General features: G+C 48.3%; 1 protein-coding gene across 1 annotated transcript; it reads right to left on the bottom strand.

The window, feature by feature from the left end:
- Nucleotides 1-383: 383 nt before the first annotated feature.
- Nucleotides 384-5,413, bottom strand: LOC147114500 (actin, non-muscle 6.2). Its single transcript, XM_085992209.1, has 3 exons — nucleotides 5,325-5,413; nucleotides 4,859-5,007; nucleotides 384-1,898 (listed from the first exon to the last, which is right to left on the bottom strand). Exons 2-3 carry the CDS (start codon nucleotides 4,982-4,984, stop codon nucleotides 894-896), a joined length of 1,131 nt encoding a protein of 376 aa, XP_085848335.1. The 5' UTR covers nucleotides 4,985-5,007; nucleotides 5,325-5,413; the 3' UTR covers nucleotides 384-893.
- Nucleotides 5,414-13,309: the final 7,896 nt, after the last annotated feature.

Here is a 13,309-nt window from a genome sequence, read left to right as displayed (position 1 = left end):
CAGTAGTCACTATTGTAGGGAATGCAGAAATGTGTACACAGCAAGCTTCCACAAACAGCAATGTGATAATGACCAGATAACCCAACTTAGTGACCTGGATTGCACACACCTCCCCCCACCCCAAACTTTCTACTCTTGCCCTTCAATAAAAGATCATGGCCAATCTCTTACCTCAACTCCACTTTCCTGCCCTATTCCCTTAACAATCACCATTACCTGATACACCTATAGAGGGCACAATGAGGAGCAAAGTGTATGTGATCTTCAGGAGAGGCCCCAACTTTTATTAAATTAACCCTAACCAGCAACCAAGAGATTAAGGCCACCATCACCAGTGGCTCCAAGAATTTGAAACATCTTGGTTAAAATCCTGCAGAAAATCCTTCTCTGAATGACAGACCTGATTTTAAGATAATTGCTGACCATAGAGACTGAACATACAAGACAAGAGGGAGAAATGGCAAAAAACTTTTTTTTAAATTTTTTTTATTCAGAACATGTTATTTCTGCCAAATTGCAAAATACAAGACTCCATTACAAAGCAAATTCTCAGCTGTAAGCATTGACACCTTTGAGATGTTTATAGACTTGCCCACTCCCTCCCCTAAAGATCAGTGACTCCCTTTAAAACCCTGCCCCCCCCCCCTCCACACAGGCAATTGTACCAATTCATACAAAATGTGATATGTTTGCCATTATCCAATTTAATTAAAGGCTCCTTTTCTCAAGTTAGCTTTAATGAGGTGGGAAGAGCAGAAGGGGGTTTGAAGGGTGAGTAAAATAAACAGCAGGGGCAGGGTGTATGCAATAAATCACACTGGCTAAAGGCAAATTTAAGAGTGGACCTGGTGAAAGTAGACAAGATCTGGGCAAGTTCCGATCCCTTCAGCACATTAGAAGCACTTGCGATGGACTATGGAGGGCCCAGACTCATCGTACTCCTGCTTACTGATCCACATTTGCTGGAAGGTGGAGAGAGAAGCCAAGATGGATCCTCCGATCCACACTGAATACTTCCTCTCAGGTGGAGCAATGATCTTAATCTTCATTGTGCTCGGAGCCAAGGCTGTGATTTCCTTCTGCATCCGATCAGCGATACCTGGGAACATGGTGGTTCCACCAGACAAGACAGTGTTGGCATACAGATCCTTCCTAATGTCTACATCACATTTCATGATGCTATTGAAACAGGTTTCATGGAGCCCACAAGATTCCATCCCAATGAAGGAGGGTTGGAAGAGGGTTTCTGGGCACCTGAAACGCTCATTGCCGATGGTGATGACTTGGCCATCAGGGAGCTCGTAACTTTTCTCTAAGGATGAGGAAGAGCTAGCCGTCTGCATCTCAGATTCAAAATCTAAGGCCACATAGGAAAGTTTCTCCTTGATGTCACGCACGATCTCCCTCTCAGCTGTGGTGGTGAAGGAGTACCCACGCTCAGTCAGGATCTTCATCAAGTAGTCAGTGAGATCCCGGCCAGCCAGATCTAGTCGCAGGATGGCATGAGGCAAGGCGTACCCTTCATAGATTGGCACAGTGTGGGACACACCATCACCAGAATCTAGCACAATGCCAGTTGTGCGGCCAGAGGCGTACAAGGACAGCACAGCTTGAATGGCAACATACATGGCTGGTGTGTTGAAGGTCTCAAACATGATCTGGGTCATCTTCTCCCGGTTGGCTTTGGGGTTGAGAGGTGCCTCTGTGAGGAGAACAGGATGCTCCTCTGGGGCCACTCGCAGCTCATTGTAGAAGGTGTGGTGCCAGATCTTCTCCATGTCATCCCAGTTGGTCACAATCCCATGCTCAATGGGGTACTTCAGGGTCAGAATCCCCCTCTTGCTCTGGGCTTCATCACCAACATAACTGTCCTTCTGACCCATTCCCACCATCACACCCTAGAAATGGGGAATAAAACAAAGGATTAATTCACAATAAACTACAGCAAAGACAGTCAGTAAAAACCATCAGGGACCTCCTGTTCTGACGTGTGCAGCACTTCTGAAGGAGTCCAACCAGGGATTTGTATAGCTGCAGCAGGACTTCTAACCTCTTGTATTCTAGCTCTCTAGATATAAAGGCCAGCATTCCATTACCTGCTCTTTGAAAGCTATCAAATTAGTCCCACGCCCCTGCTCTTTCCTATAGCCTAGCACAAATTTATATAAAATTCTCTATTGAATCTGCTTCCACCACCTTCAGGCAGTGCATTCCAGATTGTAACAACATGCAAAGGTCTAATCTCCCAGCTGGTTCTTTATAAAAATTCATCCACTGGATGCGAGAATCACCGACAAGGCCAGCATTTATTGTCCATCCCCAATTGCCCTCGAGAAGGTGGTGGTGAGCCACCTTCTTGAATACAACAGAGTGGCTTTTCAGAGGGCAGTTAAGATTCAACTGCATTTGCTGTGGGCCTGGAGTCATAGGCCAGACCGGGTAAGGGCAGCAGATTTCTTTCCCTAAAAAACCCATCAGTGAACCAGATGGGTTTTTACTACAATTGGAAAGTCTCATGGTCACCATTACTGATGCAAGCTTTTCACTCCTAGTCTGGAGGATGAGCCAATGGCTTGACATATTGACTGCTGTTCTCCCACCCACAGATGTTGCCTGACCTGCTGAGAGAAACAGAAAATGTGGAAACAATCACCTGATCATTCACCCACTTGGTTTGTGAGATGGTACTGTGCACCAATTGGCTGCCACATTTACCAACAAACACTTCTATGCAAGATAAATCACTCAGTGAAGCTCAATCAGGATGCCCCGATATGGCCGTGGGATCTTTAAACCCAGCCACCAGAGGGGGCAACTGTTTGAACATCTTATCTGACAGACGTCACCTCCGATAGTGCAGCTCTGGGAGGGTCAGCTTGGATTTGTGCTCAAGTCTCTGGGGTGGGACTGGAACCCACAACCTTCTGACTCACTGGGCAGCACCCTCACCATTCATTAAGAAATGTTGTAGCAGACACTAACCCATCTGCACTGGCAAAACACAGGACATCCCTTGGGTTGGGTTGGCTTGGCTTGGCTGGGCACAATGAGCAGATCCCAAACTTAGAAACACAACTTGCATCATTAGGGGGTTCAGACCAGCAAGGTGAATCCAAACAGAAATCAGAAGAGTTATGGAACATCTTGGTTGTGGATTGAAGAGTCCATGTACACAGATCACCAGGTACAAAAAAAATTAATGGAATGTTGGCCTTTATCTAAAGTTGGAATTATAGATATACAGCACAAACAGGCCATTCAGCCCAACCAGTCTATGCTGGTGTATGTTCCACTCAAGCCTCCTCCTGTCTTTACTCATCTAACTATCAGTGTAACCCTCTATTCCCCCCCTCATTCTTATCCAGCTTCCCCTTAAGTGTATTTATACTATTTGTCTCAACCACTCCGTGGTAGCGAGTTCCACACTCACCACTCTGGGTAAAGTAGTTTCTTCTGAATTCCCTATTGGAGTTCTTGGTGACTATCTTATATTTGATGGCCTCTAGTTATGCTCATCACCACAAGTGGAAACACTCAGTATCCACTCTAACAAAACCGTTCATAATTTTAAAGACCTCTATTAGGTCACCCCTCAACCCGGTGAGAAAAAACCCAGCTTGTTAATTTCCTGATATGTATACCCTCACATTTCCAGTATCATTGTAAATCTGCTCTGCACCCTCACCAGTGCCTCTATCCTTTTAACTGTACACAATACTCCAAGTGTGTGGTCTAAACAAGGTTCAATACAGGTTTAGCACAACTTCCCTACCAGTCAATTCTAGCCCTCTAGAAATAAACTAGTGCTTAGTTTGCTTTTTTTTTTTAAAAATGGCCTTGCTTGAGTGCAAAAGAGGAAGTGATGCTTCAGCTGTGCAGGGCTCAGGTTAGACCCCGTCTCAAGTAACCAAGTTCTGGGCCCCACACCTCAGGCAGGTTAGACCAGCCTCTGAGGGGGAGCAGTGCAGATTCACCAGAATGACACCAGGGCTAACAGGTTGTAGCCCCTAGAGTTTAGGTGGTTGAGGGATCCAATAGATAGAGAAATTATTTCCTCAAGGTGGGGGAGGAGGAACAGTGTCTCCAGGGGAAATAACCTTAAAAACATTAGAGCCAGGCCATTCAAGGGTGATGTCAGGCAGCACTTCACAGAAAGGGTAGTGGAAATCAGAAACACTACTGCCCTCCCCCCCCCAAACTTCCATATGCTGTTGAGCAGGGTCCCTATTGCTCAGTTTTGAAATTAACTTCAGAACCAAGGCAGGTAAGTGAGGTTGAGGAACAGATCAGCCATGTTCTAATTGAATGGTAGAAGAGGGGCTGAATGGCCTCCTCCTGGTACTCATCCAACATAACTCCATCTGCCAATTAGAGGCTTAAAGCTGGAGAACTGTGCCAAGTCAAGTGAAGCATCTGAGGAGGGAGGGAGGGAGGGAGGGAGGGGGGGGGGGGGGGGGGGGGGGGGGGGGAGGAGGAGTAACATCAAACCCAAGCTCTGAACTAGTTACAGGAAATGGCAGACTGGGACAGGCAAGCCCAGGTATAGCCTGACCCATCCCACACTGTCCTGGCCACAATCCAAGAGTCAAATCTGTTTCATAGAAACAGGGGCTGATAAGGAGCCCAAATTTAACAGCCCCACACTGATGGGCATGCCTATACAGCAAGAGCAAACACCAGCAAGAGTTAACACTGATCACAGCAGGAAATAGACTGCAGACCACAAACTGCTCAAAAAGAGGAAACTAAAAAAACATTTCAGTTACAAGAACCCAGTCCCCACCCCCACAGGAACAAGGGCCCAGCCCCCACAGGATAGGATTAAATGATCTTCCAACATCTCAGTTGAGGGACTCACCTGGTGACGGGGCCGCCCCACGATGGAGGGGAACACAGCCCTGGGGGCATCATCCCCCGCAAACCCAGCCTTACACATCCCAGAGCCATTGTCCACCACCAGAGCTGCAATCTCATCATCTGCCATGGCTTAGAATCTGCAGGGAGTGACTGAAACAGAGAGAGAGAAAAAGGGGGGAAAAAAATTAGAGACAAGAACACAGCCCCAAACCACACAACACATTTCAGATCAACTAGTCACCAAATTAAAGCCAGTCCCACTCTAACATGACAGTTCCCTTTTTTAGAAAAAAATTTCCCCAACACAAACTCACAACTAAACAGAAACCAACACAAACTCAAGTCTTTAGAACAACACCCAGCAAAAAAAAAATGTTCAAAAGTTAGATCTGAACTTATTACAATCACTTTAAAACAAACCCCAGTCCCTTCCTCCTGCCACACCTTGATTGCCAGAGTCCACTTACTGTCTCACTGAACACTGTCTGTACTCCTGACACAAGAGAGGAACAAAATGCATCACCCTTCCTGCTTCCTTTATACTGCACTGGGCCCCTCCCTGTCCCATCAGAGGGTAGCCAGCCACTGAGGCACAGGGGGAGGAGCCAAGAACAACCAATTGACGCACAGGGGGAGGAGCCAAGCACAACCAATTGCGGTGCAGGGGGAGGAGCCAAGAGCAACCAACTGAGGCGCAGGGGGAGGAGCTGATAATATAATTCATTTATTGGCACCTTTTGCACCTTCCGTTTTTTTGAACAATAAACTTTTTCTCGTTCTTATCTGTTTTTAATATTAATCTTTGCTCCAAAGCTGCTGTGCAATGTAACTATTTAAGGTGTGGAGATGCCGGAGTTGGACTGGGGTGGACAAATGTAAGAAATCACACAACACCAGGTTATAGTCCAACAGCTTTATTTGAAATCACAAGCTTTCGGAGCGCTGCTCCTTCTTCAGGTGAAGTGGAGAAATGCATAAAGACACAGCTTATATAGTCAGAGAATCATGTCAGATGTTTACAGGTAACCTTTCCAACTGCCATTTATCGCACCTCGGCAGAGAGATAATCACAGCAGTCAAAGGTGTGAATGGTGTCCAAACAGGTCAGTCAGGGAAACATTACATCAAAGAACAATGAGGTGGGGTCACAAGGGGTCAAATATTGCAGATGCTGGGGTCTGTATGAAAAACAAAAAAAAGACAAAAAACATTTTTTTTGGCTGGAAACTGATAGCCAAGTTCCGCACCCATGAGGACGGCCTTAACCGAGATCTTGGGTTCATGTCACGCTACATGTAACCCCACCTGATGCAGGGTCATCCAGACTCGAGTCGACATTGGCTTGTTCTCTCTACACAGATGCGGCCGGACCTGCTGTGATTTCCAGCCAAAAAAAATGTTTTTTGTCTTTTTTTTGTTTTTCATACAGACCCCAGCATCTGCAATATTTGACCCCTTGTGACCCCACCTCATTGTTCTTTGATGTAATGTTTCCCTGACTGACCTGTTTGGACACCATTCACACCTTTGACTGCTGTGATTATCTCTCTGCCGAGGTGCGATAAATGGCAGTTGGAAAGGTTACCTGTAAACATCTGACATGATTCTCTGACTATATAAGCTGTGTCTTTATGCATTTCTCCACTTCACCTGAAGAAGGAGCAGCGCTCCGAAAGCTTGTGATTTCAAATAAAGCTGTTGGACTATAACCTGGTGTTGTGTGATTTCTTACATTTAACTATTTAAGTGCCTGGCTCTCCCGTTTGCCCAATTTCCCTCCACTCGCTTTCCCCCTCCCTGGAGGTGTTGAGTCAGGCTGGGGTCCCATTCCTCAGTCCCCGGGCACCTCCCTGTCTGGGATTGGAATCGGAGAAAGCCATCAGTACGCACAAGTGTTTCCCATCCCACAGCACACACACCGTACACACACACAAATACAACACACACACACACACTGCAGACACATACAACAGACACACACAGCATACACACACACATAATGTACACAGATGCACACATACCGCACACACACACGTGTGCCTATGCACACAGACACAAGTGCACACGGGGAGGACCATACACACACGCACACATGGCTCACATACTGCACACACGCACGTGCACACACACATATAGCGCATCCATATGTACGCTCACTCACACACATGGGCAGACACTCACACACATGGGCAGACACTCACACACATGGGCAGACACTCACACACATGGGCAGACACTCACACACACAGCACACACACACACACCGTACACACACACACGTGCACACACGGGGAGGACCATCCCTGGGTACAGTGCGAGGTCCCTATGCCACAGGGGCAGCATGACCGACATCCCTCCAGGGCAGCTTCAACAATCTGGAAGTTGAGGCAGAGCAACGGGAAATGGGGAAGGACGCCTGCCACCCAGTCCCTGGTCAGAGTAACACGTGGCTCTGGCCCACTCCACGTGGCTGACTCAATGTTGCTGGGAAAAGAGCTCAGTGTGACCCACAATAAGAGAAAGATTGGACACACTCAGCAGCATCGTCCCAGGTATCGTTTGAGGACAAGACTCAGACATTGGAAGAGCAGTCAACCCTGTCACAGGTGCCCAGCTCGGGAGCGGCCTCCTGTAGACTTCTCATAGTCGCCACCCTCCGTAAACTTCAGCTCATCCAAAACTCTGCTGCCCCGTGTCTTCACTCGCACCAGGTCCCGTTCACCCATCACCCCCCCACCCCCTCCCTCCCCTCCTGTGCTCACTGCCCCGTGTCCTAACTCGCATCGAGTCCCGTTCACCCATCACCCCCTGTGCTCACTGACTTACATTGGCTCCCGGTCCGGCAACACCTTGATTAAAATTCTAATCCTTGTTTTCAAATCCCTCCATGGCCTCGCTCCCCACCCCCCCCCACCATTTCTGTAACCTCCTCCAGCCCCACAACCCTCCGATATCTCTGCGCTCCTCCAGTTCTGGCCTCTAGAGCATCCCTGATTATAATCACTCCACCATTGGTGGCCGTGCCTTCTGTTGCCTGGGCCCTAAGCTCTGGAATTCCCTCCCTAAACTTCTCCGCCTCGCTACCTCTCTCTCCTCATTTAAGACACTCCTTAAAACCTAACTCTTTGACCAAGCTTTTGGTCACCTGCCCTGATATCTCCTTATGTGTCTCGGTGTCAAATTCTCTCTAGTTTATGTTATGTATTGTGTGTTCTATTGTGTGTTCTCCTCCCACCTGTGGTGGCGCTGTCACAGGAGATAAATGGTTGGGTGTTCTCTGTTAAGTTTAGCTCTCTTTGTTCGGAACTTTTCAGAACTTCCTTTCCTTCCAATAAAGCACTTCATGTTTGAATCTCTGAGTTCTGAGTCCTAAATTGTGTCTAGGTAGAAAGGTACCGACACAACAAGTGGCAATGAGGAGCGGATGAATCTGCGTACGTTACGGGTGCAGTGAGTAAACAGAAAATTTAATTTGAAACATGAGATGGCTACTATATTAGGAAACATCGGTGATTTTGATGAAAATGTGGCGCAATGGAGCGCATATACGGAACGTTTTGACTATTTTGTATTGGCGAATGCGGTGGCAAATGAAGCAAATCAATCAAATCAAATCAAATCAACTTTTATTGTCATTGTTAGTGCACAAGTGCAGTACAACGAAATGTAGGCTTGCGGCTCCCGAGAGTGTACAATTTGGATTAGGACACTTAAACATTCAACATACATTTATACATTTGGCTTGCAGTATATTAGCATAAATATGACCATAATAAAGTGCATTGGCAGATGTGCAGGCTTTAGTGTTTATTTGTGGAGTTCAGTAGGATGACAGCCCTGGGAAAGAAGCTGTTCCTAAATCTGGTCGTACGGGTGCGAATGCATCTGTAGCGTCTTCCAGATGGTAGGAGGGCGAACAGACTGTGGCTGGGGTGGGTAGGGTCTTTGATGATGGACCGTGCCCTCCGTAGGCAGTGTTTCTGATATATATGCTCTATGGTTGGTAGCCAGGTGCGGCAATGCGTTGGGCAGTTTTGACTACCCGCTGCAGGGCTTTCCGGTCATGGGAGCTACAGCTGCCATACCATACCATGATACAGCTTGTCAGGATGCTCTCTATAGTGCAGCGGTAGAAGTTAGAGAGGATCGGGGGTGACAGATTACATCCCTTCAGCCTCCTCAAGAAATATAGGCGCTGCTGGGCCTTCTTCACCAGAGAGGAGGTGTTGAGGGACCAGGAGAGGTCTTCCGTGATGTGGACTCCGAGGAACTTAAAGCTGGCCACCCTTTCCACCTCCGCCCCATTGATGTTAATGGGGGTGTGACTTCCACCTTTGGACTTCCTGAAGTCCACGATTATTTCCTTTGTTTTCTTGGTGTTAAGGGCCAGGTTGTTGTCGGCGCACCACTTCACGAGATGCTGGACCTCCTCCCTGTAGGCTGACTCATCGTTGTTGGTGATCTGGCCTACTACCGTGGTGTCATCCGCAAACTTGATGATGGTGTTGGAACCATGAACAGCCACACAGTCGTGGGTGAAGAGGGAGTAGAGGAGGGGGCTCAGCACACATCCTTGTGGGGCCCCCGTGTTCAGGGTCGGGGGGGGGAGGTGTGGTTACCTAATTTGACAGACTGGGGTCTGTTTGTTAGGAAGTCCAGGGTCCAGTTGTAGAGGGAAGTGTTCAGGACAAGAGTTTGGAGTTTGGTGACCAGCTTGTTGGGGACGATAGTGTTGAATGCTGAGCTGTAGTCTATAAACAACATTCTGATGTAGGTCTCCTTACCATCTAGGTGATTCAGTGCCGAGTGTAGAGCAGTTGTGATTGCATCCTCCGTTGATCTGTTTGCATGATAGGCAAACTGGTGTTGGTCAAGGGAGGCAGGAACACTGGCTTTGATGTGGGCTAAGACCAGTCTCTCAAAACACTTCATTATGATGGGTGTGAGTGCGACAGGTCGATAGTCGTTCAGACACGTCACAGCCGCTTGTTTAGGCACAGGAATGATGGTGGCGGTCTTGAAGCATGTAGGGACTACTGCCTGGGCCAATGACAGATTGAAGATGGCGGTGAAGACATCAGCCAGCTGATCAGCACATTCCTTGAGTACCCGTCCAGGGATGCTATCCGGTCCAGCAGCCTTTCGTGTGTTCACTCTGCGTAGAGCGTCCCTTACGTCGGAGGTCGACAGAGTGAGCACCTGGTCTTCCGGGGGTGGCAAGGCTTTGGTAGCCGGCTCCTTGTTGTCCCTGTCGAAGCGAGCATAGAAGTTGTTAAGCTCCTCTGGAAGGGAGGCGTCGCTGACCGGGGGACTGGTGTTTTTGCCCTTGTAGTCAGTGATGGACTGGATGCCTTGCCACATGCGCTGGGGGTCCGAGTTGTTGCGGAAGCGATCCTCTATCCGCAGTGTCTGTTTCCTTTTGGCAGTCCTGATACCCTTTTTTAGGTTGGTCCTAGCTGCACTGTAAGCCGCCGCGTCGCCAGATTTAAATGCTGCGTCGCGTGCTTTCAACAGTGAGCGGACCTCACCTTTTTGAGTGTAATCGGGCCGAAGACATTCAATTTACTTCGCAGCCTCGTGCAGCCAGATAAGCCAGGAACTAAAACATATAAGCAACTAGTGGAAATTCTTGGAGCACATTTTTCACCAAAACCTCTGGTTATTGCTGAGAGATTTAGATTTCACAAACGGAATCAAGAGGAGGGGGAATCAGTGACGATGTTTATTGTTGCTTTCAAAAGGTTGTCGGAACACTGCCAGTTCAAGGAGGTGCTGAATGACACCATTAGAGACAGACTTGTGTGTGGTCTGCAAAATGCAGCCACACAGAAGCGCCTTCGTACTGAGGACAACCTTACTCTTGAAAAGGCCATTGAAGTTAGTGTCTCCATGGCGATGGCGGAAAAGGAGGCTCACTAGTTGAGTTCAACAGGGAGAGTTCACAAGGTGTCGTCTGAGCCTAAAGGTGCGCGGAACAGCACATGTTACCGTTGTGGGAAAACGGGCCATCACGCTAATGACTGCTGGTGTACGGAGCTGGAATGCCGAAATTGTGGCAAAATGGGTCACATTGAACGCGCCTGTAGAGGTAAAAAAAGAACAGACAGAGCTGGGAAGCATGGAAGCAAAATGTCTGTATTTGGACAAGAGAGGAAAAAGAGTGTTCATTCAGTGCAGTATGATGGAACAAGCAAAACAGAGGGGAGCGACACCTCTGAGGAGGAAGAGGTGCACATACTGACGGTTGCAGGTGATTCAAATGGCTACTGGGTGTCACCACTGGTGGAGGGACAATCAGTGCGGATGGAGGTGGACACAGGCGCGGCTGTGTCCCTTGTTTCAGACACTGTCTACAACAAAATGCTAAAGCATCTTACCCTTCAGCCAACAAACATTGTGCTAAAGACGTATACCAGCGAACCTGTGGCCATGAGAGGTGTCATTGAGGTGACAGTTAAATTGAACGGACAGACGGCAAAACTGCCACTGTATGTGGTAAAGGGAAATTACCCATCGTTACTGGGACGTGTGTGGCTAGAGTAAATCACGCTGGACTGGCCTGCAGTCCGCATGATGTCAAAAGGGGAGTCAGGTCTGACTGCAGTGTTAAACAAACATGCAGAACTCTTCAATGGGGAACTTGGGAGCATGAAAAAGATCAGCGTGAGACTGGACATTAAACCTGACAGCAAGCCGAAGTTTCACAAAGCCTGACCTGTACCCTATGCAATTAGGCCAAAAGTTGAGGCTAACTTGGAGGCCTTAGTCGAGAATGGAGTCCTGGAGCCTGTGAGCGTGAGCAAATGGGCCACACCCATTGTTCCTGTCCTGAAAAAGGATGGATCTGTTTGAATCTGCGGGGATTTTAAAGTGACTATTAACCCGGTGCTGTCTGCGGAACAGTACCCTCTTCCCCTCATTGATGATCTTTTTACGGGCCTGGCCGGAGGGCAAAAGTTCAGCAAAATAGACTTATGCCAGGCTTATCTTCAAATGCATGTCGATGACAAATCAAAGGAGCTGCTGACAATTGTGACACACAAGGGGCTATACAGGTACTGCCGCCTTCCGTTTGGAATCACGTCAGCCCCTGCTCTATTCCAAAGGGCAATGGATCAGATTTTGAGTGGACTGCCAGGAGTCCAGTGCTACCTGGACGACATCCTTGTCACTGGGACAAATGAGGAGGATCATCTTCTGAACTTGGATGCGACACTACAACGACTGAAAGAGTACGGACTCAGAGTTCGTAAAGACAAATGTGAATTCTTTCAGTCTTCAGTTGAGTACCTGGGGCATGTGATTGACGCTACTGGCCTGCATAAGGCGCCGTCAAAGGTCAAGGCGATCGTGGAGGCCCCAGCACCCCAGAATGTGAGCCAGTTACGTTCATTTCTGGGGCTACTTAACTACTATGGGAAGTTTATTCCAGACTTAGCAACATTGCTGAAGCCGTTACATCAGTTGCTATGTCAAGGCAAAACATGGAAATGGACTGAACTGTGCAATGAAACTTTCGCCCAAGCAAAGAAAGCATTGCTGAAATCGGAGGTCCTGACACACTTCGACCCAAAGCTACCCATGCAGCTAGCATGTGATGCATCACCATATGGTGTGGGAGCAGTCATATCCCACATCATGCCTTCGGGTGAAGAGAAACCTATCGCCTTCGCATCACGCACCTTGAACAAGGCCGAGAGTAACTATGCGCAGATCGAGCGCGAGGCCTTGGGAATCGTTTTTGGAATTCGAAAATTTCATCAGTACCTGTTTGGGAGAAGGTTCACACTCCTGACGGACCACCGTCCATTGACTTCAATCTTCGGGCCCCACACCGGAATTCTGTCTCTCGCTGCAAGCAGGATGCAAAGGTGGGCTTTACTGTTGTCAGGACACACATACGACATCAAATATCGCAAATCAGACTTGCACGGCAACGCAGACGGTCTCTCGAGGCTACCCTTGCCTGTTACTCCCCCAGAGCCTCGTCAGATAGACATCTTCTACTTTAGACAAGTGAAGGGAGCACCTGTCACTGCAGTTCAGGTGCGAAGGTACACCCGCAACGATCCAGTCCTGTCTGAGGTAATGGACGATGTCATTCGAGGGAGAGCTATAGGAGATACTCCTAGTTTGAAACCTTACGTTTCAAAAAGAAATGAGCTCTCCGTCCAGGCAGGTTGTCTTCTTTGGGGACGCCGTGTCATCATTCCGCCACCTCTGAGGGAACCTATACTGCAACAACTTCATACAGGCCACAGTGGGATGGTTCGGATGAAGGAAATGGCAAGAAGCTACTTCTGGTGGCCAGGTCTCGATGGGAATATTGAGGAGAAAGCTAAAACATGTTACCCATGTCAAAGGGTCCAGAATGTTCCACAGCTGGCAATCCTACACCCCTGGGATTGGCCTGCAGAAGTGTGGCAGCGAGTACATGTGGACTTCGCCGGTC

Source organism: Somniosus microcephalus, chromosome 7 (assembly GCF_052327205.1).
Source record: "Somniosus microcephalus isolate GS21.2 chromosome 7, FLI_Smic_1.0, whole genome shotgun sequence".
NCBI lineage: Eukaryota > Metazoa > Chordata > Chondrichthyes > Squaliformes > Somniosidae > Somniosus > Somniosus microcephalus.
This window is presented reverse-complemented; position numbering and strand designations above follow the sequence as displayed.

Bases quoted from the DNA above. Each gene is read 5' to 3' on its own strand.
- LOC147114500 (XM_085992209.1), bottom strand. From the start codon at position 4,984: ATGGCAGATGATGAGATTGCAGCTCTGGTGGTGGACAATGGCTCTGGG. The intron at 1,899-4,858 runs GTGAGTCCCTCA...CCCCATTTCTAG, and splicing joins TGGGGCGGCCCCGTCACCAG to GGTGTGATGGTGGGAATGGG.